The following is a 27,973-nucleotide window of genomic DNA, read 5'->3' on the forward strand; positions in this document are numbered from 1 at the left end:
GACAGTTTTGATGTTTCTAGGGTTTCTTTCCTGCTCCAGTTGTATCTCATCTTCAGACTGCTTTGCTTTGTTTTTTTCAATTCTTTCTTGTTGATAAGACCCTATGACTACTTGCAACAGATTACTCCGGATTTACAGCCACTCTTTTGATTTCCTGTAAAGAAACAGCATGAGCACGAGGAAAATAAAGCCAGGAAAGCAGGGAATCAAAAGAGAGAGAGAAAGAGAGAACACACATAAAGATACACACACACAATTCAAGGCTATGACATTTCTCTTTTCGTCACCACCTCTTAAGAGGTCACAGCACTAAGTTTACCAGAATCACTGCTTTGTGTTCCATAGTAGGGTGTCCCTACACCTATTACCCCTCACTTTCTCCCACAAGCCACTTCTCAGCTGTTAACTTCACACCAGAAGTAAGTGAGGTTCATTCTCCGTGGAACAGCTGAGAGATGTAAAAAGTCTGTGCATACCTGACACTAGTTGACACCACCTGCAGGGTGCTGTCACATTTTTCAGTTGTTAGGCAGGGTTTGAAGTTCATGTCTGTTCCTGCTAAAAACTGACCAATAATTGAGAAATGTGCACAATTTGCAGGCCACAGCTGGCTCAGGATGAGGAGACACTTCCTCTGCCTGAGAGTGGCCTTAGGAAGGAGAGATGGAAGAATCACAGAACAAATGAAATGAGAGCGGAGCAAGGAAGGAAGAAAAGAAGAAGGGAAAATGGCAGAGGGGGCAACACAGAGAAGGAAAAAAACATTTGGAGGAGGAAACATGAAGGGGAATTCAAAGAATATGGAAGGGAAGAGAAAATATGGAAGGATAAAAGACTTAGAGAGGGAAAGGGGAAAAGGAAATGTTAATTAGAGAGAAAGCTGAAAAACTGTAAATTACTGAGGAAAAGAAGCAATTAGATACAGGAGGAAAAACAATGATGTGAAAGAAGAGAAAGGGAAGAACCAGGGGAGATAAAGTCAGTCATTCTTTATAGTTTATAAAAAGTTTTTGCAAAAAACACTACACAAAATACATATAAATGATTGGTTTTATATATCAGGAAATGGAGACATGACTGTTGAGGAGAGATGCTCAGAAAATCTGGTAGTGAAGAGGCAGGTGGACCTGGGAACCCGTTGTTTCAAAATAAAATCTGCTTTGGTTTTTCATGGCTTTTTGCAACATTAATGCTTTTGTGTGTGCAACATTGATACTGTTTTTCTGAAGGCTTTAATGGGTGTGTGTGTGTGTGTGTGAGAGAGAGAGAGAGAGAGGCAAAGGTATTTTGGTTCTGGTGGCTTTGGTACATGTTTGTTAGGTATGGTTAAGGCTACGATTTTGTCCTGGAGGTCACGGAATCCGTGACTTCTGCCCTGGTGGCTGGGAGCTGCAGTGTCCCGCTGCCTCCAATAGCGGCAGGGAGCTGTGAGGTACCCCCGCTGCTTAAGGCAGTGGGCCCCCAAGCTGCCAGCTGCCATGGGCAGGGTGGGTACCCTGCAGCTCCTGGATGCTGCCGGGGACAGAGGGATCCCCGCAGCACCCCGCCAGCTGTGTTGGCAGGGAGGACCCCCGCAGTTACCCAGCAACTGCTGTGGGGCAGAGGGACCCTGGCAGCTCCCCATAGTCGCCAGGGGGCAGGGGGACCACCACAGCTCCCCGGCCACTGCCGCAGGGCAGGGGGACCCCACAGCTCCCCATCGCCATGGTGAGGCGGGGGAGCCCTGCAGCTCCCCACCGTGGTGGCGGCAGGGGGAACCTCACAGCTCCTCTCCACTGCAGGGGGCAGGTGGATCCCTGCAGCCCCCAGCCACCATGGGGGGCAGGGGGATTCCTGCAGCTCCCCTCTGCTGGGGAGGGAAGGGGGACCCTGGAGCTCTGAGGCTCCATGGGTTCAGCTGCCCAGTCCCTTCCCATTTTATCATGGATATTTTTAGTAAGTCAGAGACAGGTCATGGGCTTCCATGAATTTTTCTTTATTGCCCATGACCTGTACATGACAAAATCTTAGCCTTAGATATGGTATCTTATCAGAATATAGTTTACTGTAGACCCAGTATTCCAGGATTGAATTCTATTTGCTGCACAATTTATGTCAAAGTTAACATTTTCTGCACAATTTATGCGTGATTGTCCTCAAATCTTCTAAAATGTGGGGAATTGCACTGAAATTAAACAATTTCTAAGAAAGGGTAATCCCAGACCCCTTTTAATTTAATACTTTTCACATAAATGTTAATGCTGGAGAAATGTAAATATTCTATATGTATATATGGTGGAAGGATTGAGATAGTGTGCTGAATATGTGCTGTTTCACATCTGTCCATAGTCCTTGCCCCAAGTGGGCTTGAATGGCTATTATGAGAGATGGAGGAAAGAGAATCATAGATGAGACAGTCACAAAGATTCACATACTGTACATAACCTTACTGTACATGACTCTTAGCCAGCCAGATGAATGGACAGGAACTAACACATTAAGTGGGTGAAGGAAAAACAGATTTGTGCAGGCAGGCAATGTTTTGAGATTATTATAATTTTAAAACAATTAAATGTGGGTGCATAATAAAACACAATAGGATCCCGAGAGCCATCCATGCCAGGTGAGCCCTTGCAAGATCACCACACAGCACGTAGGAAAAGGAGTGGCCCATAACCAAAAATCCAGGTAGAAAGAGGTGGACGGAGTAACAGTATAAAATATTCAAAGAGTGACTTCCATTCATTCCAGTTTCTGTGGCTTGGCTGAAGGAGAAAGTTCATGGGGGAGGATCACAAAAACTCTGGTTCAAATCTCTGCTTTACTAGTACAGCTCTACCCCGATATAACGCAACCCGATATAAGAGGAATTCAGATATAACGTGGTAAAGCAGTGCTCCGGGGCTGCGCACTCTGGTGGATCAAAGCAAGTTCGATATAATGCGGTTTCACCTATAACACAGTACGATTTTTTGGCTCCACAGGACAGCGTTATATTGAGGTAGAGATGTATGCAGGATGCGCACACCGCAAATTCAGCCATGGGTTGGGGGAGTTCAAGAATGCATTAAATTTGCTCTTAGTGTCTTGCTACCATTTGGCAGGCAAAGACTGCACCACTTATCCACTAAAAATATAGGAGAAAATATTAACACAGGGAGTTTTACAGGAGTAAAGGCTATGAGACAGCTTATTGTCCAGGTGCCAGATTCTTCCAGAAGGAGGCATTGCTGGGAAGGATGTGGAAGTACAGGGTGTCAGGAAGTTCCCAGTGACTAGATACCCAACTTCACTCTGCACGAGACACTGTATGGCATGGTCTAAGCATCCTGACTATGGGGAACTCTTAGGTGCTCCAGTCCTAGCTTCTCCCAGCAGAAATCACCATAGGCCATGGTGTAGAAATCCTGGCTGTAGGGACTTCCCCACTACTCAAGGTTCAGCCTTTCTTGTGCACACTCATTGTAGGAAATAGTGTAGGAACACAGTTGGTGGGGATGGAGAGGGGAATAAATATTAAAACATTTAATTCATACCTGAAGCCTGCAAATTGTTTTCTGTTTTATACTCTGCTACATTTTCCCTGGAAACAGAAAGTTAAGATAAAATCTTGCTCAGTTCTGTCACAAATAGTCACAAGAGGATTACATAATATGTTCTGTTATTTTAAACTCTCTCTGCCAGCAATTGGAACGTGCCCTGCTAACTCTGTGTAACAGTGCTGCCCTTGAAATGTAGGTGTAATAGAATATACAGGAAATTTAGATGCTATGAACTGCACTTATGTAACATGCATCTGAACTATTTAATCCTGTTAATGTGTAGTTATGGCCTGAAAAGCAACTACATAAAAATCTCCTTCTCATTCCATATATAGGACCAGATTGTCCTTGGCCCTTGCATGGGTGCCTACGTGAATGTCACAGTAAGTTTTCACTTCTCTTCCACTTGCCTCCATGCATTCAGGAGTGCAAATAATCTGCTCCTTTCCTATATCCCCATGGGTGCAATAGCCCCAAAGAGGGTATGGAGGAGATGGGGCTCCTACACCACAGAGCTGGCCAAGCAGAGAGAGGAAGTGGGCTACACCTACCTAGGATGGTGCATCTTGTATGATTCCCTTGTGTACTGGGAAGGTACAATCCCTCATATTATTGACACCAGACCCTACAATGCCACATTTACAAAGCTACTTTTTTGCTTCTAATCACATGCTAAAGAATGAGTGGCTAAGCCCAATTGGCAGAAATGCCAGTGGGACCCTACCCCTGCCTCACTAATGAATATGTTACATAAATGTGCTAATGAGCTGCAAACCATTGTATATAAAATTAAAAACTATCCATTACAATAATATTATTAAAATATTTGATTATTAAAGTGTGCGTTTGTGTGTCTGAATTTAGTGTTAGTGAAAAGTGCCAGACTGACATCCTCAGAAACTGAAGTCTGTTCATCCACAGGTGCAGCATGAACAGTGGCAATGCAGTCTTCTCCCTCACTGCTGTGACATTTCATCTAATTCCTGACCTAGAGGGATCATCTCTTGGGGTAGGAGGGAAAGTTAATCTCCCTAACTTTATAAATCCTTGGTCTCTGCACTGAAACTACACTCTTGGGAGCTAATCATGGGGGTTGTTTTATGATCTGAACACCTCGCTTCTAGAAATTGGACAAAGACCCAACTCATTTCAGAGAACCAGACTAAATGTGAGGTTTGCAGCATGCTCATTTGAACATATACATTCAGATAGAGTGATGTGCACAAAGCCCTCCACTCCTGCCCCAGGTGATAGGTTTCTGAATGTTCTGAAGATATGGTGCATGCTCATGGCTTTCCATGTATAATTAGATAGTGCTTTATTCTCTAAAAATAGAGTCTGCTACAGCACCCAGATCTCCTCTATTCTTTATGTGCATTGTATCTGTGTTTGGATAATTGTATAGTTAATAATGGGGGGAAATTTCAAGGGCACGAATGTAATGTCAGTGGGAGCTGGGTAGCTAATTATCTGTGTGCCTTTGTAAACCTCTCCCAACACTTGTAACTGTCAACACTTAGGTAAAGATAAAGGTAATCAGATTTCACACTTCCGGATGTAAAGCCACCTGCAGGGTAAAGGCAGGGGATGGGAAGAGGATGGAATTTCCCCAATCAACTTCTTGCCATATGGCACAATTAGGTGCAGTATGGGTGCGTGGGGGGTTGTCTTGCCCTGAACCATAAGTCAGTGGGCACTGCTAGAGGCAGGAAATTAGTTAGATTAGTAGTCTGCTCCAGCACAGGAGAAGGCAGGATACTGAACTCCATAGGCCAGTATGTAGTTCAGGACACAAGATACTGGACCATCTGTATCCCTGGCTTGATCTAGTATGGCAAATAGTATGCTAAAAAATTTCAAACATGGGTCTCTAAAGTTAGGCACCTAAATCGAAGTGGCCTGATTTTCTGATATTCTGAGCATTTGCAGCTTTTTCTGCAGTCAGGGTAAGCAATGGGTGCTCAACATCTTTGACAATCAGGTCAGTTTCATTTAGGTCCTAATTATGGATTTATGGATGGGATTTCCAAAAGTGCCTGTATGACTGAGGAGCCCAAGTCTAGATGCTTTTGAAAATCCTTCTCTATATTCCTAAGCAGCTCAACCTAATACAGCAGCAGAAATATCACAGTAATTCTAAAGTGTTGCTGAAAGAATAACCTCCCTAATGACAGGAACATGCCACTTCTCATTCTCTAAAGTTCAGCTGTGGAGACCCTCTGTCTTAGCATCAATATATCCCCAGCCACACATACCTGGATTTCTTCCTCTCTGTGCTCTTGCTCTTCTTTACCTTCAAGTGATCTTTTCTTTGTTGTTTCTCTGACTGCACGCTGGGATCTCTTTTGGTCTCTTTTATTATGGAGCTGCGTGAGGCAACTGCCAGTCCTCTCTTGCTGCTGCCACACTCTTCAGTAGGACCCACTATGCCAGAGATGGTGACTCGCTTGGAGGATGCTCGCTTAGCAACTTCCTCCTTCTCTGATTCTGAGATATCAATAGAATTCAGAGTCTCTAGCTGGGTGTCTCTCTGTAGGGAATAAGGAAGACACCCAACAAATAAGACAATAGGAATGGGCACAAAGTAAAGGCTCAGGGTGGAGCTGATCAGCACCACTGGGCCTCTGAGTGGAGATCAGAAAATAATATTATATTTATCAACTCTTTAGTTATATTGAATTTAGTGTTGGTTATGAGTGTCAGACTGCCAGTCCCGAGAAATGGGACTACTTACCCATGAGACCAATACATCAGGGACCATGGCAGTGAAAGCTTCCCCACCCTGGCCATCAGGCACAGCCCCCAGCTCAAACCCCTCCAGTGCATCATCAGGGATCTACAACCCATCCTGGACAATGATCCCACACTTTCACAGGCCTTGGGTGGCAGGCCAGTCGTCGCCCACAGACAACCTGCCAACCTGAAGCAAATACTCACCAGCAACTACACACCACACCACAGAAACACTAACCCAGGAACCAATCCCTGTAACAAACCCTGTTGGCTACTCTGTCCCCATATCTACTCTAGCAACACCATCAGAGGACCCAACCACATGAGCCACACCATCAGGGGCTCATTCACCTACACATCTACTAATGTGATATATGCCATCATGTGCCAGCAATGCCCCTCTGCCATGTACATTGGCCAAACTGGACAGTTTCTACGTAAAAGAATAAATGACATAAATCGGACATCAGGAGTGATAACATACAAAAGCCAGTAGGAGAACACTTCAATCTCTCTGGATATTCTATAACAGATTTAAAAGTAGCCATACTTCAACAAAAGAAATTCAAAAACAGACTTCAAAGAGATACTGCAGAACTACAATTCGTTTGCAAATTTAACACCATTAAATTGGGCTTGAATAGGGACTGGGAGTGGCTGGCTCACTACAAAAGCAATTTTCCCTCTCTTGGTATTGACACTTCTTCATCAATTATTGGGAGTGGACCACATCCACCCTGATTGAATTGGCCCTGTCAACACTGGTTCTCCACTTGTAAGGTAACTCCCTTCAATTCATGTATCAGTATATTTATGCCTGCATCTGTAATTTTCACGCCATGCATCTGAAGAAGTGGGTTTTTTACCCACGAAAGCTTACGCCCAAATAAATCTGTTAGTCTTTAAGGTGCCACTGGAATCCTCATTGTTTTTGTGGATACAGACTAACACAGCTACCCCTCTGATACTTCCCCACCCTTTGCCACTGACTGTTGGCCAATGTGGCAGGCCTGGTCCAATACCCTGCCACTTGGTAGGGTCATACTCTGAAAAAGTTATTAAAATAGAAATAGATAAAGATAACTCATGTTGATAATTGCTTTTAGTTTCACCTGGAAGTTTCCTTTTCTTTGACTTGTCAGATTGGCATATCTACTGTTCAGCTGGTGAGTAAGTGCTCCTCAGTGCCATTTTCCCTCACCCGGACAAGTACCAGCAACCACCAGACTCATACGTCTCCAGCCCCTCTTAAATGCAACCAAGTGGTTCTACACTTGTGCATGAGGCTTGCTGGATTGCTGCGCCAGAGTCTGGACTATGGGGGTGTGAATTGTAGAAAGCACCAGTTGCTCTAACTCCCCTGTGTGGACCCTTCTGGTGTGCCCTAAATGTTCCTTAGTGCACATTAATGTAGTCCTGTTTGAAAGAGGACTGCATTAATGCACACTAGCAGAGTCTACATGGTGAATTAGAGCGCAGCACCCTGGAACACTGTATAAATCACACCCCCAAAGTGTGGACTGACTTTGGGGTGATGAAGACAAGCCTGAAGATTCATGGGATATCCACAGACCAGATCCAGCCCATGGGTCGTACATTTGACACTCCTGAAACCTCTTCTGGGCAAGAGTGAGGAGTTCATTCTTCATGGGATAATGGAAGTCAGTGCTGACCAAAATTAACCTTTGAGCACTGTTTAATGACCTACATTGCAAGTTTTTTTTCCCTTACTTCATCCCATCTATATCCAACAATCATTACCCTGGGTTTTCCTGTCTTTGCTCTGATCTGGGAGCAGATAGCAGGTATTTCTCTGATGGCTAAGGTTTAAGGGGTCTGGTTACTTCTCAACTGCAATTGCAAACTATCCCAATGCAAAGAAAGTATAGGAAGAATAGTAAGAGGCCAATATGGCTCCATCAGGAGCTCTTTAATGACCTAGAAATCCAAAAGGATTTCTATAAAAAGAGGGAACATGGACAAATTGCTAAGGACTACAAAAGAATAGCACAGGCATGTGTAGATACAATCAAAAAGCGTAAGACACTGTGATAATGTGTGTACCCCACATAGATCCTGAATGGGTTAATGTGGGCCTGAGAGGCCAGTTAAGTTATATGGCTGCACCTGGAGGGAGAGCCAAGCTTAATGGATCATGAAGCCCAGATGGGCAGCAGGAACAGGCTGGTTAGTATAAAGAGAGGAAGTTTGTAGCAAAAGGGGTCTGACTGGAGAAGCACTTCTAAAAGTAGAGATAAAACTATTAGAGCTAACTTTTTGGGCAAAGGTAAGAGGGAATCATGAAAATGGTAGTACATAACAGATTTATGGGGATTGCTGGGAGTTTAGTAGACAAAATGATATGGATTGCCACAGACTTCCTCATAATATCAGGGTCAAAATGGGTAAAGGAGATATGTAAAGAAGAGAAATTGAGAGAACAAAACATTTTTAGTCAGGGAAAATCAGCTTATAGCTGATCACTTACTCCTCCATATGTGGATTTGGAATTGTATGAAAAAAACAACAACAAATGAAGGACAAAAAACACACATTATGACCAATGACGTTTATGAATGAATGAATGAAAAATGGGGCCAGCTTTGCCAAGTCTATAGAGATAGATCTAAAGATGACAGCAAAGGTAGAGTAGGAACAGCCTTTTGTGCTCCTAGTATTAGAATCCAGAAACTAAAAAGGCTCTGGAATTTCTGATGGCTGAACTAGTGGGGATAATGTTGGCACTAACCTGGATAAGAGATTTCTGACCAGCTGAAGCTGTAATTGTATATGATTTCTTGTCAGACATAATGACAATCAGAACAGGGAATTTGGAAAGCAGAAATGACACAAGAAGTGAAATCAGCAAAGAATCCTGTGGCACCTTATAGACTAACAGACGTTTTGCAGCATGAGCTTTCGTGGGTGAATACCCACTTCTTCGGATGCAAGCAGTGGAAATTTCCAGGGGCAGGTGTATATGCATTTAGCCGTATGGAGTGGAAATCCATCAACCTCATGAAGAAACTTGCACAAATACAGACGAATATCATCTTCCTTTCCAAATGTAAACGGATGGACATCATACCTAATGGACTAAAGGTAAAAAATCCACTGCTATCTACATACTACACAGACCACAGTGAGAGATTATGCCGTACTCTATCTAAGAAACTGAGGAACCACCTGATCAGCATCCTATACAGCAAACAGGAAAACATCAAAAAAGAGCTCTCCAACCTAGAGACTCTCATCAATAACCAAACTTCCATACAAACGGACTTCACTAAAATAAGACAGGAGATCTACATTACTCACTTCACCTCTCTAAAAAGGAAAAAGGACTGTAAGCTGTCTAAACTCCTACCTGCCACATGGGGCCACAACCGTGATACCCCTAACCCACCCAGCAATATCGTCAATCTATCCAGCCACACACTCAGCCCAGAAGAACAGTCTGTCCTATCTCGGGGACTCTCTTTCTGCCCTGCCACCCCCACCAACATGATACAGTTCTGTGGCGATCTGGAAGCCTATTTTCGCCATCTCCGACTCAAAGAATACTTCCAGGACAACACTGAACAGCGCACTGATACACAGTTACCCTTCCACCAACAGCACAAGAAGAAGAACTCCACATGGACTCCTCCTGAGGGTCGAAATGACAGTCTGGACCTATACATTGAATGCTTCCGCCGACGTGCACAGGCAGAAATTGTGGAAAAACAACATCGCTTGCCTCACAACCTAAGTCGTGCAGAACGCAATGCCATCCACAGCCTCAGAAACCATCCTGACATTATAATCAAAGAGGCTGATAAAGGAGGTGCTGTTGTCATCATGAACAGGTCTGACTACCAAAAGGAGGCCGCCAGACAACTCTCCAATACCAAATTTTACAGGCTACTTCCCTCAGATCCCACTGAGGAATACACTAAGAAACTGCACCATCTACTCAGGACACTCCCTACACTAACACTGGAACAAATCAACATACCCTTAGAACCCCGACTAGGGTTATTCTATCTACTACCCAAGATCCACAAACCCGGAAATCCTGGACGCCCCATCATCTCTGGCATTGGAACTCTCACTGAAGGACTGTCTGGATATGTGGACTCTCTACTCAGACCCTATGTTACCAGCACTCCCAGCTATCTCCGTGACATCACTGATTTCCTGAGGAAACTACAATGCATTGGTGACCTTCCAGAAAACACCATCCTAGCCACCATGGATGTAGAGGCTCTCTACACAAACATCCCACACACTGATGGAATACAAGCTGTCAGGAACAGTATCCCTGATGATGCCACAGCACAACTGGTTGCTGAGCTCTGTGCCTTTATCCTCACACACAACTATTTCAAATTTAATGACAATATATATCTCCAGATCAGTGGCACCGCTATGGGCACCCGCATGGCCCCACAATATGCCAATATTTTTATGGCCTGGAACAACGCTTCCTCAGCTCCCGTCCACTCACGCCCCTTCTCTACCTACGCTACATTGATGACATCTTCATCATCTGGACCCATGGGAAGGAGACTCTGGAAAAATTCCACCATGATTTCAACAGCTTCCACCCCTCCATCAACCTCAGCCTGGACCTATCTACACGGGAGGTCCACTTCCTAGACACCACGGTGCAAATAAGTGGTGGTCACATTAACACCACCCTATACCGAAAACCTACCGACCGCTATGCCTACCTTCATGCCTCCAGCTTCCATCCCGGGCACACCACAAGATCCATTGTCTACAGCCAAGCACTGAGGTACAACCGTATCTGCTCTAACCCCGCAGACAGAGACCAACACCTAGAAAATCTCCACCAAGCATTCTCAAGACTACAGTACCCACACGAGGAAATAAGGAAACAGATCAACAGAGCCAGATGTGTACCCAGAAGCCTCCTACTGCAAGACAAACCCAAGAAAGAAACCAACAGGACTCCACTGGCCATCACATACAGTCCCCAGCTCAAACCCCTCCAGTGCATCATCAGGGATCTACAACCCATCCTGGACAATGATCCCACACTTTCACAGGCCTTGGGTGGCAGGCCAGTCCTCGCCCACAGATAACCTGCCAACCTGAAGCATATTCTCACCAGCAACTGCACACCGCACCATAGTAACTCTAGCTCAGGAACCAACCCATGCAACAAACCTCGATGCCAACTCTGCCCACATATCTACACCAGCAACACCATCACAGGACCTAACCAGATCAGCCACACCATCACCGGTTCCTTCACCTGCACGTCCACCAATGTAATATATGCCATCATATGCCAGCAATGCCCCTCTGCTATGTACATCGGCCAAACTGGACAGTCTCTAAGGAAAAGGATAAATGGACACAAATCGGACATTAGGAATGGCAATATACAAAAACCTGTAGGAGAACACTTCAACCTCCCTGGCCACACAATAGCAGATTTTAAGGTGGCCATCCTACAGCAAAAAAACTTTAGGACCAGACTTCAAAGAGAAACTGCTGAGCTCCAGTTCATCTGCAAATTTAACACCATCAGCTCAGGACTAAACAAAGACTGTGAATGGCTTGCCAATTACAGAACCAGTTTCTCCTCCCTTGGTTTTCACACCTCAGCTGCTGGAACAGGGCCTCATCCTCCCTGATTGATCTAACCTCGTTATCTCTAGCTTGCTTCTTGCTTGCTTATATATACACCTGCCCCTGGAAATTTCCACTGCTTGCATCCGAAGAAGTGGGTATTACCCACGAAAGCTCATGCTGCAAAACATCTGTTAGTCTATAAGGTGCCACAGGATTCTTTGCTGCTTCTACAGAACCAGACTAACACGGCTACCCCTCTGAAGAAGTGAAATAACATTCCTATCTATAGAAATAACTCAAATAGATATCTGTGTAACAGTAGCATGGATTCCAGTGCATATCGGAATACCTGGAAATTAGTTGGCTGACAAAGCAGCAAAACATACTCTAAAAAATGAGGAGGTGGATATTAAGATATTCTTAAGTACACAAGAGTTTAGAAGTGTGGTCACGAAGGAGCCTGAAAAGGAAGGGCAAGAACTATAGCCCAAAGAAACAAAAGGATGAAGTTCTATGATGTATGACCAAAAATCAGAGATAATACTACATTCCTTTGACATGACAGAAAAAGTGAAGTAGCCATTTTTAGAATGTTAGCAGGTCATTATGCCTTAAATGAAAAGTTAAACTTATTAAAAAGACATAAAGATGGGCTGTGTAATGTGTGCAGAACTAAAGAAACAGTTGATCATGTTCTAGGTCATTGCAGGCAATATTCTATGGAAAGAAAGTTTCTTTATGAAAAATTGAGTTGGCTTGGAATTAAAGATTTTTCCCTAAAGGGACTAGTGAGAATGTCAGGGAAATAGATTAGTGCAAAAAAAGCCTTACTGCATTTCCTTAAGGATACTAGACTGAGTGAAAGGAGAAAACCTGACCTCTGAGGAAAGGTTAAACAAACTGGGCATGTTTAGTCCTGAGAAAAGGAGACTAAGAGGGGAGACCTGATAGTCTTCAAATATGTTAAAAGCTATTATAAAGAGGACTGTGATAAATTTTTCTCCATATCCACTGAAGGTAGGATAAGAAGTAATGGGCTTAATCTGTAGCAAGGGAGATTTAGGTAGATATTAGGAAAACTTTCTAATTGTAGTTAAGCTTTGGCATAGTCTTCCAAGGGAGGTTGTGGAACAGGCTGGACAAAAGCCAGTCACTTGTATGCATGTGTCTCTCATCTTCTCATGGCCCTCCTTCTGCCAGGTTGAAGTAGGGGCTTGCATGGGTGGGGCAAAAAAGAGAGATGTGGAGGTGCCTATGCCGAAAGTCTCTGTTGCTTGCATGGAGCTTTGGGTAACACCTTTAAAAAGTCTGTTCAGGATCAGCAGCTATCCTGGTCTCCTTGCTAAGTGTGGACCAAGAGCAGTGTTTCCACCAATTTTGCTGATGAAAGCCCAGCGTATGAATATATTGTCTTCAGCTCCTCTACCAAGAGCCCTCCGTCCCTCCCACTCCTGCTCCCTCTCTGTCTCTCAGTTGTAGCAAGTGGAGACCTCTGACCTTTCTAGCTCTCCACTAATATATCAACCAAGAGCTGGAACACCCAGCCCCCTCCCAACATGTCAACTGTCTAATGCACCTCACCCATCAGTTACCACATGTCATGTGAAGAACTCAGCTATGTTATGCCTCTTCTGCTCTGCCCTTTGCCCCCACATCAGAGGAGAAATTCAGAAGGGAAGCACCACTAAAGGCCACAGCAACCCATTCCCCAAAATATCAGGAAAATGAAATCCAGGAGAATGGTGTCAGGTACCCCACTTCTTGACATCCAAATAACCAAGCAGGGCTGCACTACTGGGTGCCACCTGGCTGCCACCACCCTCAGATTCTGTAGGGAGCTTATGACAGGCCAGTTATTTTTATATAAGCTCCTTATAAACAGAATCGTAACTCCTTTGAATTCTTGTCTATTGCACAAGCTTTTACTTGTGCAATAATAAGGAATGGTGGAACAAGCATGTGAATTTTTTTACGAACCACTGCCAAAGACTCACGCTGTCTGACTGGTTCCTTGTGCCTTCCATTCTCTCAGCTTGCTGCCCATTAAAATTCTCATACACTACATTGACTTGTGTATTGTTGTACTGGTCTTGGGGAAGTTTCAAGAGAGAAATGAGCCGCAACCATTGACGGAAGAGGAGGCACTGCTTGCCTGGTGGGGCACAGAGCTCCAGGTAGAAGGAGCGGCCACTTGCCAGCTTCAGCTTGAGGCGACGCTTCTCAGCATTGTGAACGGTGATCTCCACAAACTTCAAGGGGAAGAACCTACAAGAAAACTCAGGTGTGAGACCAGCTAGAGGGTACGTCTACACTACAGGATTATTCCGATTTTATATAAACCGGTTTAGTAAAACAGAGTGTATAAAATCGAGTGCACGCGGCCACACTAAGCACATTAAATCGGTGGTGTGCGTCCACGGTCCGAGGCTAGCATCGATTTCTGGAGCGTTGCACTGTGGGTAGCTATTCCGTAGCTATCCCATAGTTCCCTCAGTCTCCCCCGCCCCTTGGAATTCTGGGTTGAGATCCCAGTGCCTGATGGGGCAAAAATCATTGTCGCGGGTGGTTCTGGGTAAATGTCGTCAGTCATTCCTTCCTCCAGGAAAGCAACGGCAGACAATCATTTCGCGCCCTTTTCCCTGGATTGCCCTGGCAGACGCCATATCATGGCAACCATGGAGCCTGTTTTGCCTCTTGTTACTGTCACCGTATGTGTACTAGATGCCACTGACAGAGGCGATTCAGCAGCGCTACATAGCAGCATTCATTTGCTTTTGCATGATAGCAGAGATGGTTATCAGCCGTTCTGTACCATCTACCATGCCATTGTAAATTGGCAATGAGATGACGGTTACCAGTCCTTTTGTGCTGTACCATCTGCTGCTGTCATAGGTGCCCCTGGCTGAGATCGGCCGGGGGCGCAAAAGACAAAAATGGGAATGACTCCCCAAGTCAATCCCTCCTTTATGGTATCTAAAAATAGAATCAGTCCTGCCTAGAATATGGGGCAAGTGTACTAGAGAACCAGTGTATCAGAGAACCAGAGAGCACAGCCACTCCGTGTCAGATCCCGCAGAAATGATGAGCTGTATGCCATTCACAGGGGGTGCCCCTGCAACAACCCCACCTGTTGATTCCCTCCTCCCCCAGCCTTCCTGGGCTACCGTTGCAGTGTCCCCCATTTGTGTGATGAAGTAATAAAGAATGCAGGAATAAGAAACAGTGACTTGTTAGTGAGATAAAATGAGGGGAAGGCAGCCTCCAGCTGCTATGATAGTCCAGAGAGGACATTAAGCAGTGTGGGGGAGAGGAGCCCAGCATCCCGCTGCTATGATAGTCCAGGCAGAACAGAATCTTTTCTTTACACATGAAAGGCAGGGGCTGATGGAGCTCAGTCCCCTGTTGCTATGATGAAGATGGTTACCAGTCGTACTGCACCATCTACCAGGAATGATCAGGAGCTTTTTACCCAGGCGCCCCCGGCTGACCTCACCGGAGGCCAGCCAGGAGCACTCACAGGCTGATGATGAGGACAGATACCAGTCCTTTTGCACTGCACCATCTGCCACAAGGCTGATGATGACGATGGATATCAGCCATATTGTACCATCAGCCACCAATGGGGGGGGGCGAGGATGCTGCCGTTGACTGCTGCAGCATCACGTCTATCAGCAGCATTCAGTAAACATAGGGTGACATTTAAAAGAGTCAAGAGAGGATTTTTTCCCCTTTTACTTCTGGGGGTGGGTGAGGGGGGGTAAATTGACGAGCTATGCCCTAAACCACCGCGGACAATGTGTTTGACACTACAGCCATTGGGAGCTCAGCCAAGAATGCAAATGCTTTTTGGAGACTGCAGGAACTGTGGGATAGCTTAAGTCCTCAGTCCCCCCTCCCTCCCTCCATGAGCGTCCATTTGATTCTTTGGCTTTCTGTTACGTTTGTCATGCAGCAGCGTGCTGAGTCCCTGCTGTGGCCTCTATCTGGAGATTTTTTTAAAATGCTTTGGAATTTCGTCTTCTGTAACGGAGCTCTGATAGAACAGATTTGCCTGCCCATACAGCGATCACATCCGTACGGTCAATGCTGGAGCTCTTTTTGGATTTGGATTTGGGACTGCATCGTCACCCGTGCTGACCGGAGTTCCACGCTGGGCAAACAGGAAATGATATTCAAAAGTTCGCGGGGCTTTTCCTGTCTATCTGGCCACTGCATCCGAGTTCTGATTGCTGTCCAGAGCGGTCAGTGGTGCACTGTGGGATACCGCCTGGAGGCCAATACCGTCGATTTGCGGCCACACTAACCCTAATCCGATATGGTAATACCGATATTAGCGCTACTCCTCTCGTTGGGGAGGAGTACAGAAACCGGTTTAAAGAGCCCTTTATATCGATATAAAGGGCCTCTCAGTGTGGATGGGTGTGGCGTTAAATCGGTTTAATGCTCCTAAAACCGGTTTAAACGCGTAGTGTAGACCAGGCCAGAGTCTCTGCTTACAGAAGGCACTATATCCAGTGCGTGATTCAGAAAATGGGCTGCAGGGGGAGTAGTCTGAAGGGAAATGCACGCAGACTCTTCTCAAAGAAGGCATTGTGTCTGTCTTCTCTGGGGCCACATCCCGACTGCAGGGGAGAAGTCTGTTGGGAACAGGGGTGAAAGTAACTTACAGGACTTATTGGTACTGCCGGAGTCCTGAGGGGGGCGTGGCCTCATCCAGAAGAGGCGTGGCCTCTCAAGATTTAAAGGCCCTGGGGAACCAGCTGTGGCTGGGAGATCCAGAGCCTTTAAATCAACCAGGGGCTCCCAGCTGCAGAGATGGCTGGGAGCCCCCCAGGGCTGAGGGGCAAATTAAAGAGCCCGGGGCTCTGGCCGCCAGGGGGAACCCTGAGCTTTGCGGGGCTGGGGCAGGGATTTAAAGGGCCCAGAGCTCCTGCCGCTGAAGGAAGCCCGGAGCCCTTTAAATCCTGGCCCCAGCCCAGCCGCCAGAGCCGTGGTCGGGATTCAAAGAGCTCTGGGCTGCCCGCAGCGGTGGGGAGCTTTGAGCCCTTTAAATCCCAGCCCAGCCCCGGCCCGGCCGCCGGAGCCGCGGCCAGGATTCAAAGGGCTCTGGGCTGCCTGCAGCCGCGGGGAGCTCTGAGCCCTTTAAATCCTGGCCCCAGCCCGGCCACCAGAGCCACGGCCGGGATTTAAAGGGCTCTGGGCTGCCCGCAGCCGCAGGCAGCCCAGAGCCCTTTCAGTCCCCGCCGTGGAAGTTGATGCGGTCCAGCACAGCATACTGGCTCTTGCCGGTTCGCCGTACCATACCATACCAGCTTACTTTCACCTCTGGTTGGGAATAGGGTGACCAGACAGCAAATGTGAAAAATCGGGACTGGGGGTGGGGGGTAATAGGAGCCTATATAAGAAAAAGACCCCAAAATCGGGACTGTCTCTAGAAAATCGGGACATCTGGTCACCCTAGTTGGGAAAAGCATGGTGAGTGTACCCGGAGACTCTCTTTTCAGAGGCCACTATGCCCTTTGTGGGAGAGGTGCTCTGCAATAGCTCACAGCACCTATGACATTAAAGCCTGATTTTTTAGAAAGGGCACAGTATATTGACTAGGACACTACAATTAACCCCTATTCTTTCTGAAAAGTGCCCTTAAGACTTTAATTTCCAGGTATGACAATTCCTATGTTCCTATGATCAATCAGTAGTCTGTGTATTCACTATTATATCCTATCTAATTACAGACCGGTAAGTCTAACGTCGGTACCGGGCAAATTAGTTGAAACAATAGTAAAGAATAAAATTGTCAGACACATAGAAAAACATAAACTCTTGAGCAATAGTCAACATGGTTTCTGTAAAGGGAAATCGTGTCTTACTAATCTATTAGAGTTCTTTGAAGGGGTCAACAAACATGTGGACAAGGGGGATCCGGTGGACATAGTGTACTTAGATTTCCAGAAAGCCTTTGACAAGGTCCCTCACCAAAGGCTCTTACGTAAATTAAGCTATCATGGGATAAAAGGGAAGGTCCTTTCATGGATTGAGAACTGGTTAAAGGACAGGGAACAAAGGGTAGGAATTAATGGTAAATTCTCAGAATGGAGAGGGGTAACTAGTGGTGTCCCCCAAGGGTCAGTCCTAGGACCAATCCTATTCAATTTATTCATAAATGATCTGGAGAAAGGGGTAAACAGTGAGGTGGCAAAGTTTGCAGATGATACTAAACTGCTCAAGATAGTTAAGACCAAAGCAGATTGTGAAGAACTTCAAAAAGATCTCACAAAACTAAGTGATTGGGCAACAAAATGGCAAATGAAATTTAATGTGGATAAATGTAAAGTAATGCACATTGGAAAAAATAACCCCAACTATACATACAACATGATGGGGGCTAATTTAGCTACAACGAGTCAGGAAAAAGATCTTGGCGTCATCGTGGATAGTTCTCTGAAGATGTCCACGCAGTGTGCAGAGGCGGTCAAAAAAGCAAACAGGATGTTAGGAATAATTAAAAAGGGGATAGAGAATAAGACTGAGAATATATTATTGCCCTTATATAAATCTATGGTACGCCCACATCTCGAATACTGTGTACAGATGTGGTCTCCTCACCTCAAAAAAGATATTCTAGCACTAGAAAAGGTTCAGAAAAGGGCAACTAAAATGATTAGGGGTTTAGAGAGGGTCCCATACGAGGAAAGATTAAAGAGGCTAGGACTCTTCAGCTTGGAAAAGAGAAGACTAAGGGGGGACATGATAGAGGTATATAAAATCATGAGTGATGTTGAGAAAGTGGATAAGGAAAAGTTATTTACTTATTCCCATAATACAAGAACTAGGGGTCACCAAATGAAATTAATAGGCAGCAGGTTTAAAACAAATAAAGGAAGTTCTTCTTCACGCAGCGCACAGTCAACTTGTGGAACTCCTTACCTGAGGAGGTTGTGAAGGCTAGGACTATAACAATGTTTAAAAGGGGACTGGATAAATTCATGGTGGCTAAGTCCATAAATGGCTATTAGCCAGGATGGGTAAGAATGGTGTCCCTAGCCTCTGTTTGTCAGAGGATTGAGATGGATGGCAGGAGAGAGATCACTTGATCATTGCCTGTTAGGTTCACTCCCTCTGGGGCACCTGGCATGGCCACTGTCGGTAGACAGATACTGGGCTAGATGGACCTTTGGTCTGACCCGGTACGGCCTTTCTTATGTTCTTATCCCATCCTTTATATATCCTAACATTTTGTTTGACTTCTTGATTGCTACTTCACATTGAACAGAGATTTTATTGTGCTGCTCACAATGATGTCCAGATCATTTTTCTAGGTGGTTAACAATTAATATATATTCTAGCAATTTGTGAGAGTAGTTCAAATTATTCCTTCCAACAATGAATTTCATCTGTCATCAGATTGCCCATGTAGCTCCTTCCATTAGGTTCCTCTGGAGTTTCTTACAGTCTTCTCTGGTTTTAACTAACCCAAATTATTTTGTGTCATCTGCAAATTTTGCCACTTTACTGTTCACTCTTTTACAGATAATCAATAAATATATTAAACAACACTAGTCCGCGTATGAAAACTTAGAGCACCCCAATATTAGCTTTTGGCGATATTGAAAATTCACTAATTTATTCCTACTTTGTTTTTTGCATTTCAGCCTGTTTCAAAAGCAAGATAATAATTCACCTCCTGCTCCATAACTATTTAGCTTCTTGTGAGAAAATTTGGTAGAGGCTTTTTAAATTCTATCAACCACTTTTCCTTTATCCACTATTTTTCTGACATGCTCAAAAATTTGAACAGTTTAGAGAAGCATGATCATGTGTTTAATAATTCTATTTTTCATTATTGTTTCAACCAGTTTTCCTAGTACTAAGTTACAGCATCCCTTAATTACCACCCATAGGGCCTTTATTGAACAAATAGCAACAACTTTTGTTACTCTCTGTCTTTTGGTATGGTTACTGATTTTAATGAGAGATTGTATATTTTATCAGCTCAACCACTTAATTCTTATAGATTCCGCAGTCAGAAACTACCATTGTGATCATCTAGTCTTACCTCCTATATAACACAGGCCATAGAACTTCTCAAAAATAATTCCTAGAGCATTTATTTTAGAAAAACATCCAGTCTTGATTTAAAAATTGCCAGTGATGGAGAATCCATATGACCCTTGGTAAATTGTTCCCATGGTAAAATACTACCACTGATAAAAATTTATGCCTTATTTCCAGTATCAATTTGTCTAGCTTCAGCTTCCAATCATTGGATTGTATTATACCTGTCTCTGCTTGATTGAAGAACCATTAAATATTTGTTCCCAATGTAGATACTTATAGATAGCAATCAAATCACCACTTAATCTTCTGTATATTAAGATAAATAGATTGAGCTCTGAGAGTCTTTCACTGTACGGCATGTTTTCTAATCCTTTAATCATTCTTGTGGCTCTTCTCTGAACCCTTTCCAATTTACCACAACTCTTGGATGTATTCCATCCATTCCTGGCGACCTGTTGCTCTTTATCATTTTGTCCCAACACCTCCTCTATTGACACTTCATTTTTATTACCTGAAAAAAGTATATTTTGAGTAGGTGTCTCCCCAGCATCCTTTACAGTAAAAACTCATGCAAACAACATTCCTTCTCTGATATGCCCTATTCCCCTTGATTGCTCCCAGCAAGTCCACCAATTTTCTTACAAGCTGTCCTGTTTTTAATATTATTTATTATTATTTGTATTCTGGCAGTATCTTGGAGCCTAGACATGGACCAGGAGGCCATTGTGTTAGGCACTGTACAACCACAGAGCAATCTCTGTATAAGACGAGAGACAATTTCTTTGATAAACTTACAGATTTACTTGTGTTTTTAATGCCTTTGGCTTGGAATGGCCACTGGAGATTGGCCAAAGGATGCATGTTTTAGCTAATGTTTCATCCAAAGGACAACATTACTAAATGGACACTAGTGGAGAGACACCTGGTTACAAACCTTTGTCCAAAATATGACCAAGACTTACAAAAAGCCTTTGTGGAAAGCATGCTCTGTGAACTGACCGTAACCCCTTCTTATTGTTAACTTACCTGCTGAGTACTAGCTGCTCCATGGAAGATGGCTGCTTTGAGGCCTTCCAGGGCTTTGACACAGCTTCCTGGGAAGATGTAGGCACTGTGTGTGCTAGCAGCATCACATTGGGCAGTGATAGGCTGGGGCTGGATGCACAGATACCTACAGTCACACAGTTGGGGCGGTTATGAACATAAATTGGTTCACCTCTCCTATTAACCTGCATACAAAAACAAAGTCATTACAGTATATCATGGAGCCATTACATTGATAATACATTACACAGACCTATTGTGGTACCACTTGCCTCGGACTCTCACAAGTCGGGTGATGAGAAGATAAGGGAACATAAAAGAATGAAAGGGGCATGTGTATGAAGAAAGGGAAAGGGAGGAGAAGGAAGTGAGTCAGAATGAAGGGGTTGGAAAGTGGCATAATCAGCTTGCTGGACATACATTCAGCTATTAGTTCTTATGTTGTGCCCATCATTGTGGTATCTGAGTGCCTAGTATCCTTGGGTGGCAAAGAGCCATCTCTGCATTACCACTTCTCATGGTCCATGGTGAAAGGGGCATGGCAAGGGTGCTGCAATGCTTTGTTGATCCATTATTATTATTAATAATAATTATTTATTTGTTGATTTGTATTACTGTAGCACCTAAGCGCTCCAGTCATGCACCGAGAGCTCAATGTTCTAGGTGCTGTACAAACAAAACAAAAAGACGGTCCCTGTCCCAGTGAATTACAATCTAAGTATAAAGACAAGAGATAACAAATAGAGACAGACGGACCGGCAGGGTAGTACAAGGAATATATGACACAATATTGGTCAGCATGATAGGCAATGGTTTCAGCATGTCAACAGCCTGACTGCTGTCAGTTTTTTTGTAGGCATTACAACAAAGGAGAGTTTGAAGGAGAGTTTTGATGGAGGATAATGAAGTAGGTTTTTCGATGTTTATGGGGAGCACCTTGCAAAGATGAGTGGGCAACATGGGAGAAAATACTAAGATGTTTGTTTGAAAATGTAACCAGAGGGTGATAGAGGCTGGTATCATAGGCTGATTGGGGGCAGAAGTCAACATCTTGATAGCAAGTAAGTGATGCAAGATAGGGTGGGGATAGATTGTGAAGACAAGCAGCTTATGTTTGATGTGGGAAAGGGAAGGAAGTGGAGGGATGTAAAGAGATGGGTGACTTGCTTAAAATGATGGGCTAGGAAAATGGTCTTTGCAACAGCATTCTGAATGAATATGAGCAGAGCACAACTGCATTTGTCGAGGCCAAAGAAAAGGTTGTTGCAGTTACTGAGATGCGGGATAATGAGAGCCTGGGTAGGAGTTTCAGCAGTGCTGATGGATAGGAAAGGGTGTATCTTAGGGGTCTTATGGAGAAAGAATTGGCAAGATTTAGACAGCCTGGATGCAAGGACCTAGAGAAAGAGGGCAGAGTCGAAGATGACACTCAGGTTATGGATCTGAGTGACAGGTAGGATGGTGGTGTTTGCCACAGTGATTGAGAAAGGAGGGAGTGGGGAAGGTTTTTGGTGGGGGAGATTAGGAGGTCTGTTTTTGCCATGTTGCTCTTGAGCTGACAGATATTTATGAGGAGATACAGGCCAAGATTTGCTAGAATGATCACTTAGGAGCTGTTGTAATTGGGTGCAACCTTAAGGCTGCTCTAAATTGCACAAGGGGTTGAATCAGCACCCAGTTATTCCCAGACAGAATAAGGGTGTGGAAGAGAGAAAAGGTCTCAAAAAGCCACCTTTGCTCTTCCCTCCAGATGAGCTGCGTGCAGCACTAGCATAGCTAGGTATCTGGCCCAGTGTATATGAGGGGAGAGTAGGATAAGTGTGTATGAGAAGGGGAATATACACATGTTGGTGTGAGACAGAGAATGAGAATAGTGGGAATGAACAAAGGAGTGGGCAGCAACCACACTGGGGGATAAAAATGGAAATTCTCTATGTAAGTAATGTCAAACCATCAGTGCCAAACAATTTCATTTAAATGATGTTTACCTGGACAAAGTTGCTCTCAAACATGGGAGCGGATGTGAAGGGGGCATATTCTCCTTTGCTAAGAACTCTCTGAAGATCTCCCATAATGGAGATCTGGCTTCTGGAGGCTGCACACACACTGAAGCTCCTAAAAGAGAAGTAGCTTCTAATGTTGTCTACACACAAAACAGGAAAAAATTAGTAAGTTAAGAGGGGTTGTTCCAGAAAAACACAAATAATCAACTGATGGGGAAATAGCAGAAGATAGAAAAGCCTGTGTCTGTTCAATTTCCTATCACAGGCTGCATCAGGTTATTCGAGAGCAAAAACCCACACAAATGTGCACATCCCTTCAAGGTATGACCTTCCAAAGGCACTCCAGAAGCTGGACAGGATTTGGCGATGGAGAGGGGATCAGCTTGGGGAGCTGATCAGACACAGAGGCAGGCATATAGGCAAGAAAAAAGGAACTATTTTTACAAAGTAACCTCTTGCCAAAGCCCACCCTTCAGTGCCTTTGTTGTTCCGTTTCTCTTACACGACCTACTCTGTTGTCTTCATGCTTTCCTCCTCTTCATCATCAAATCTCACATAGCATAATTCTATGAATAAATATAGATAGTTCATATATGAAACTTGCACAAATACAGTTGAAACACAAACTAGATCACGTGCTATGCCGTATTTCAGATTGTTCTCCTTGCTTATAATTAAGTGAAGAATCTTAATATAATGGTAGGATTGATCAAAATATTTTTTGCCATTGTTAGAGTGATGAGGATAATAACAACACTTTACCCTTTCATGTGAGCATACCAATGTATCTTGCAAATAATGGGTTAGATCATTGGGACTGCTCAGCACAGCTCAAGAGGGATGGGGGAAAGATGACTTGCACAATCTTAGTGCCCCCTGTTCATATTGCTCCCAGGTGCTGGTCTGGTCTTGAGATGCAATTTAGTACTGCTCTAAATTGAGTCAGTTGTCTAAAACTCAAAAGGGATATTCCAGCAGTCAGGAATCCTTGGGGCAAAGGAACACCCCAACCATGTCTAGTAACCTGTGGACATGCCTCCTGTGCTTGGAATGGGAAGAGGGTGTCCTCTACCAGCTGGCTAAACTGACTTTAAGGCACAAACAGAAGATGGAGCAACATAAAGTGGTCATGCTTCAGGAGAGGCTAATAATTAATTGAACTTCATAAACACAGCACCCCTCCCCCACCATCTTAGGTAGGTAAACATCATTATTCCCATTTATGCTTGTGAATACAGAAGTTACTTATCAGGGGATAAGTTAAATGACTTTTCCAAGGCCACATAAGTCAGTGGCAAGGCCATGAAGAGAATCAAGATGTCTTGTCTCTCCTTTTTTAAATACTGGGTACATTCCCTAAGTAGACTCCTACTTCTAGGAATTCATGCCTCGTTTTACTGAAACTAGTCCATTTCTTACATGGAGGAGTCTACCGAAGAAAGAACAAGATACAAATGCTCTAGCTTGTTCTGAAGAGCTCTCTAGAAGTCTGCTGCACTAGGAACCCATGACTGGCATATTCAAGTAGATTTTTGAATAGCAAGTTTCCCCTCTTGAATTTCCTTAAACAGTGGTGATATGTCAATGCCTACAGGTGAGGCAGCAAATCATGTCATAATAGGAAGACAGAGTCGGGCAGGGGCTGCTGGCATCATAATCCACTGGTATGGTCTGTTTGCTCTCAGAGGACACTGAGACCAATTAAATTGCTTGACTAAATCAGGGAAGCATGTGGGTGATATGAATTTACCCAGTCCAGACATGTTGCATGTATATAGGCTACTCTATATTAGGGATTTTTGCAGAAGCATAGCTCCCCCAGTGCAAACCCATAGTGATGAGCTGCACTAATATAAAATGGGGCTTGCACTGGTGAGACTGAGGTACGTCACACTGAGTGCAAACTCCATACTACACTGGTAAACTGCATTTGCACTGGGGGAACTAGACTGATGCAACACCCTGGGTATGAAGCCATTGATAGAACCGGTTGAAAATTTTTTGACAAAACTTGTCTGTCAAAAAATGTTGTTTTGTCAAAATCAAAACCTCTCACTGTCACCCAATTAATATTTCATTATTTATACAAAGTGGAATAGTTTCAATAGGAGACACTGAGAGAGACTGACTGTATAGCCCAGTGGCAAGGGCACCCACCTGGGCCATGGTCAGCCCCAGCGAGTGTCCTAACCCTCATGCTAATTGCTATTCTGGGGTCTCACTCTCTTTCTCTCTGTCTAGTTTTTTCACAAACAATTTTAAAAGGTCTAATTTTTGTTTAATTGCCGGGGGTGGGGGGGAACCAAAACTACATTTTGAAACCTCTAATTTTTTGCAAATCAGAATTGTTGTTTTCTAGCCTGACCTAGTCATCAGCCCTTAGGAAACTCTAACTAGTATGAACACAACAGTGCATTTCTTCAGCAACACAGGCTGCCATGAGCACATCAAACCTGTCTTTCACTCTCTACTCTGGCTCCCTATAAAATATTGAGTCAAATCAATTGAACTTGGCCAGTGAGGTACAAGTTTCAAAGGGACCATTATGGAAAACACTCTGCCAGCTCCCCACTTTCTCTTATGTGACCTCAGGTGCCACTGCACACACACAGACAGAGGGTCTGTCTGATAAGTAGGTCAGAACCAACACCTTACATTTTACCAGTAGCTAACAGCTAGCCGGTGGAGACCCAAAAGCACTGGTATCACGTGCACCAGAAATGCACCCAAACAAACAAGCTGCCAAATTCTGCACCAGCTTCAATTTGCTCTACTATAATTGAGTACCACTGTGCTTACCCCCTTGGCATGCACCAATTTTTCATCAGATGGCTATTAAGTGCTATATTCCCAGGGGGCTCCCACCAGCCCTTACCATGAAACTGCCTGCGCAAGGAGCTCATCCACAAACATGGAATGTACAGAAGAAGATAAGCGTGAACTTTTTCTTTCATGTGCCCATTTTGCCTAGGCTACCACCTTACTGGATTGCTGGCAGTTCAGAGTAATGTAACAGCAGCTCATATCACTAGGCTGCCAGTGGACAATCCAAATGGCTGTAACCGTGCAATAAGAAGTCGGTATTAAGAGAATAGCAATGATACCAATGTAGCATAGCTGTAAAGAGGGCCTTTCTGCACAGAGCAGAACTGATCCTCAGCTGATGTAAATCAGTGTTGTTCCACTGACTGAAAATTTGGCGTAATGCATTTCAGAGTAAGAGAAGGTTCCCAAATAGTAGGGGTCTTGCCAAGCTTTGATAGTCTACCACGATTTCAATCTCCACTTCAGCAGATGACATTCCTGTGTTCCTTCAGGGTGGTTATAGTCTGGGTCAGCAGTAAGTAGCTGCCAGTGTGGCAAAGATTTCAACTCCACTCCATCAGTGCCTCCTGAGTGGTGAGGTAATAATACCTCAGTAGAATGCTGGCGTCAACAAGGATGTGGGGACTTATTTACCATTTTTCTGGCATCCTCTTCTACCTTTCGGGCAGGACAAGTAGGAGTTTTGCACAGATTTCTCATGTCTCCCACAAGAGAAGTCAGAAATTTTCTTCTAAGGGAAACATCCAGGCCAAGAGGCCTGCTCCAAGGTAAATGTGGAGAAAAGTAGGAGACCCTGTAGCCCTAAGGAGAAGGAAACTGTTAAATGTATTTCTGAATGATCCATTATTTTCATAATCATCCTTCAAAAGACAGTACAAGTACACATTAATATTTGGAATTAAGTGATTTAAGATCATGGACATTTTCCTTTGCCCTCAAAAGTGATCCTTCCCGTTTAGCCCAGGCTATCAAAAGTTTTTGGGTTGTTTTAGCCACACAAGGTAGCTCTAAATCCATTTAAATTGGCAATTAAGATAGGTTTATGGCTGTTTTGGGTCATCAGAGTAACATGAAGCAACTAGAGCATACCAGTGAGTCTGGCTGTTTAATTCTATACATGAAGCAGGTATCTCCAATCTTTTAGAAAAATATTAGATTGAGATTTTTTAAAGGAGACTTAGTGATAGGCACTCTTATTGATTAACTCTTTTAGGCTCTTTAGAAAAATCCCAGCCTTGATAAATAATATTTTAAATAGTATTAACTCCTTAAGTAAAGGAGAAGTTTTGGTTTCAGGGGCAATTGACTACAGGTGGGCATGTCCGTTTTAAACACTATATTGTGTAATGCTGCTTAGTGCAGGCTACACACACAGTGCTTAAAACACTGGTAGATGATGATACCTTGTCTACACTACACTTTTGGTACCACCCGTAGAACCAGTGGTAGCAATGATGGGCAATTTTAGTGGTGTAAATTTAATGTAGATGAGGTCTTAGATGGGCCAGGATCAGTGTGAATGGACTTTAAAGCCTCCAATAGTACTCCAACTATCCAGAAGAATTGAAAGCCCATTCTGTTTTGTGATAGAAGCAGCAAAGAATCCTGTGGCACCTTATAGACTAACAGACGTTTCGCAGCATGAGCTTTCGTGGGTGAAGTACTTGCATCCGAAGAAGTGGGTATTCACCCACGAAAGCTCATGCTGCGAAACGTCTGTTAGTCTATAAGGTGCCACAGGATTCTTTGCTGCTTCTACAGAACCAGACTAACACGGCTACCCCTCTGTTTTGTGATAGTTATTTCATCTCCTTGTATTTATTAAAATTTGTAAAGCTGTGATATGCAGTTCACTTCACACCTTTATGAAGCATTACTCTCTCAACTCTGGAGCTAGATCAGATGTGCCAGTTTGGGTAGGGGGCTGTCTTTCAATCTCTCTTCAGGGACCAGCTCTGCTCCCATTTACACAGGTATAAATCCAAAGTAGTTTCATAGATTTCAATAGAATTACTACAGAAATACACAGGTGCTACTGAGAAGAGAATTTGGTCTTTAATATTTCTCACCCACCCTCTTAGAACAGCAACACCTACTTAGCCTTCTGCTATGGAGATCTGTGCTGTTGGAGTAAGTGCCCATGTGCCAAACCACTCAGTCTTCTTCAGCCTTTGCCTACCCCATCTCGACCCTGGTCCTCAG

General features: G+C 44.1%; 1 protein-coding gene across 23 annotated transcripts; it reads right to left on the reverse strand.

The window, feature by feature from the left end:
- Window positions 1-27,973, reverse strand: FAM71D (family with sequence similarity 71 member D). 23 transcript variants are annotated; one of them, XM_045012267.1, is made up of 9 exons: window positions 27,868-27,973; window positions 26,405-26,572; window positions 23,457-23,511; window positions 22,931-23,057; window positions 20,925-21,127; window positions 13,835-14,105; window positions 5,777-6,051; window positions 3,516-3,562; window positions 171-898 (listed from the first exon to the last, which is right to left on the reverse strand). In XM_045012267.1, exons 3-9 carry the CDS (start codon window positions 23,468-23,470, stop codon window positions 837-839), a joined length of 999 nt encoding a protein of 332 aa, XP_044868202.1. In that variant the 5' UTR covers window positions 23,471-23,511; window positions 26,405-26,572; window positions 27,868-27,973; the 3' UTR covers window positions 171-836. The 23 variants fall into 23 exon arrangements, with proteins under 23 accessions (XP_044868197.1, XP_044868196.1, XP_044868199.1 ...); XM_045012273.1 differs by having other exon boundaries at window positions 172-898; window positions 22,931-23,085; XM_045012278.1 differs by having other exon boundaries at window positions 172-898; window positions 22,931-23,085; window positions 23,415-23,511.

The sequence above is a fragment of the Mauremys mutica genome, chromosome 4 (assembly GCF_020497125.1).
Source record: "Mauremys mutica isolate MM-2020 ecotype Southern chromosome 4, ASM2049712v1, whole genome shotgun sequence".
Lineage (NCBI taxonomy): Eukaryota > Metazoa > Chordata > Testudines > Geoemydidae > Mauremys > Mauremys mutica.

Coding starts and splice junctions, on each gene's coding strand:
- FAM71D (XM_045012261.1), bottom strand. CDS start 25,899: ATGAAAGAAAAAGTTCACGCTTATCTTCTTCTGTACATTCCATGTTTG. Junction 21,128..22,930: donor TTGAGAGCAACTTTGTCCAG/GTAAACATCATT, acceptor TTTTGTATGCAG/GTTAATAGGAGAGGTGAACC. Junction 899..3,515: donor AAACAATTTGCAGGCTTCAG/GTATGAATTAAA, acceptor TCTTTTCCTCAG/TAATTTACAGTTTTTCAGCT.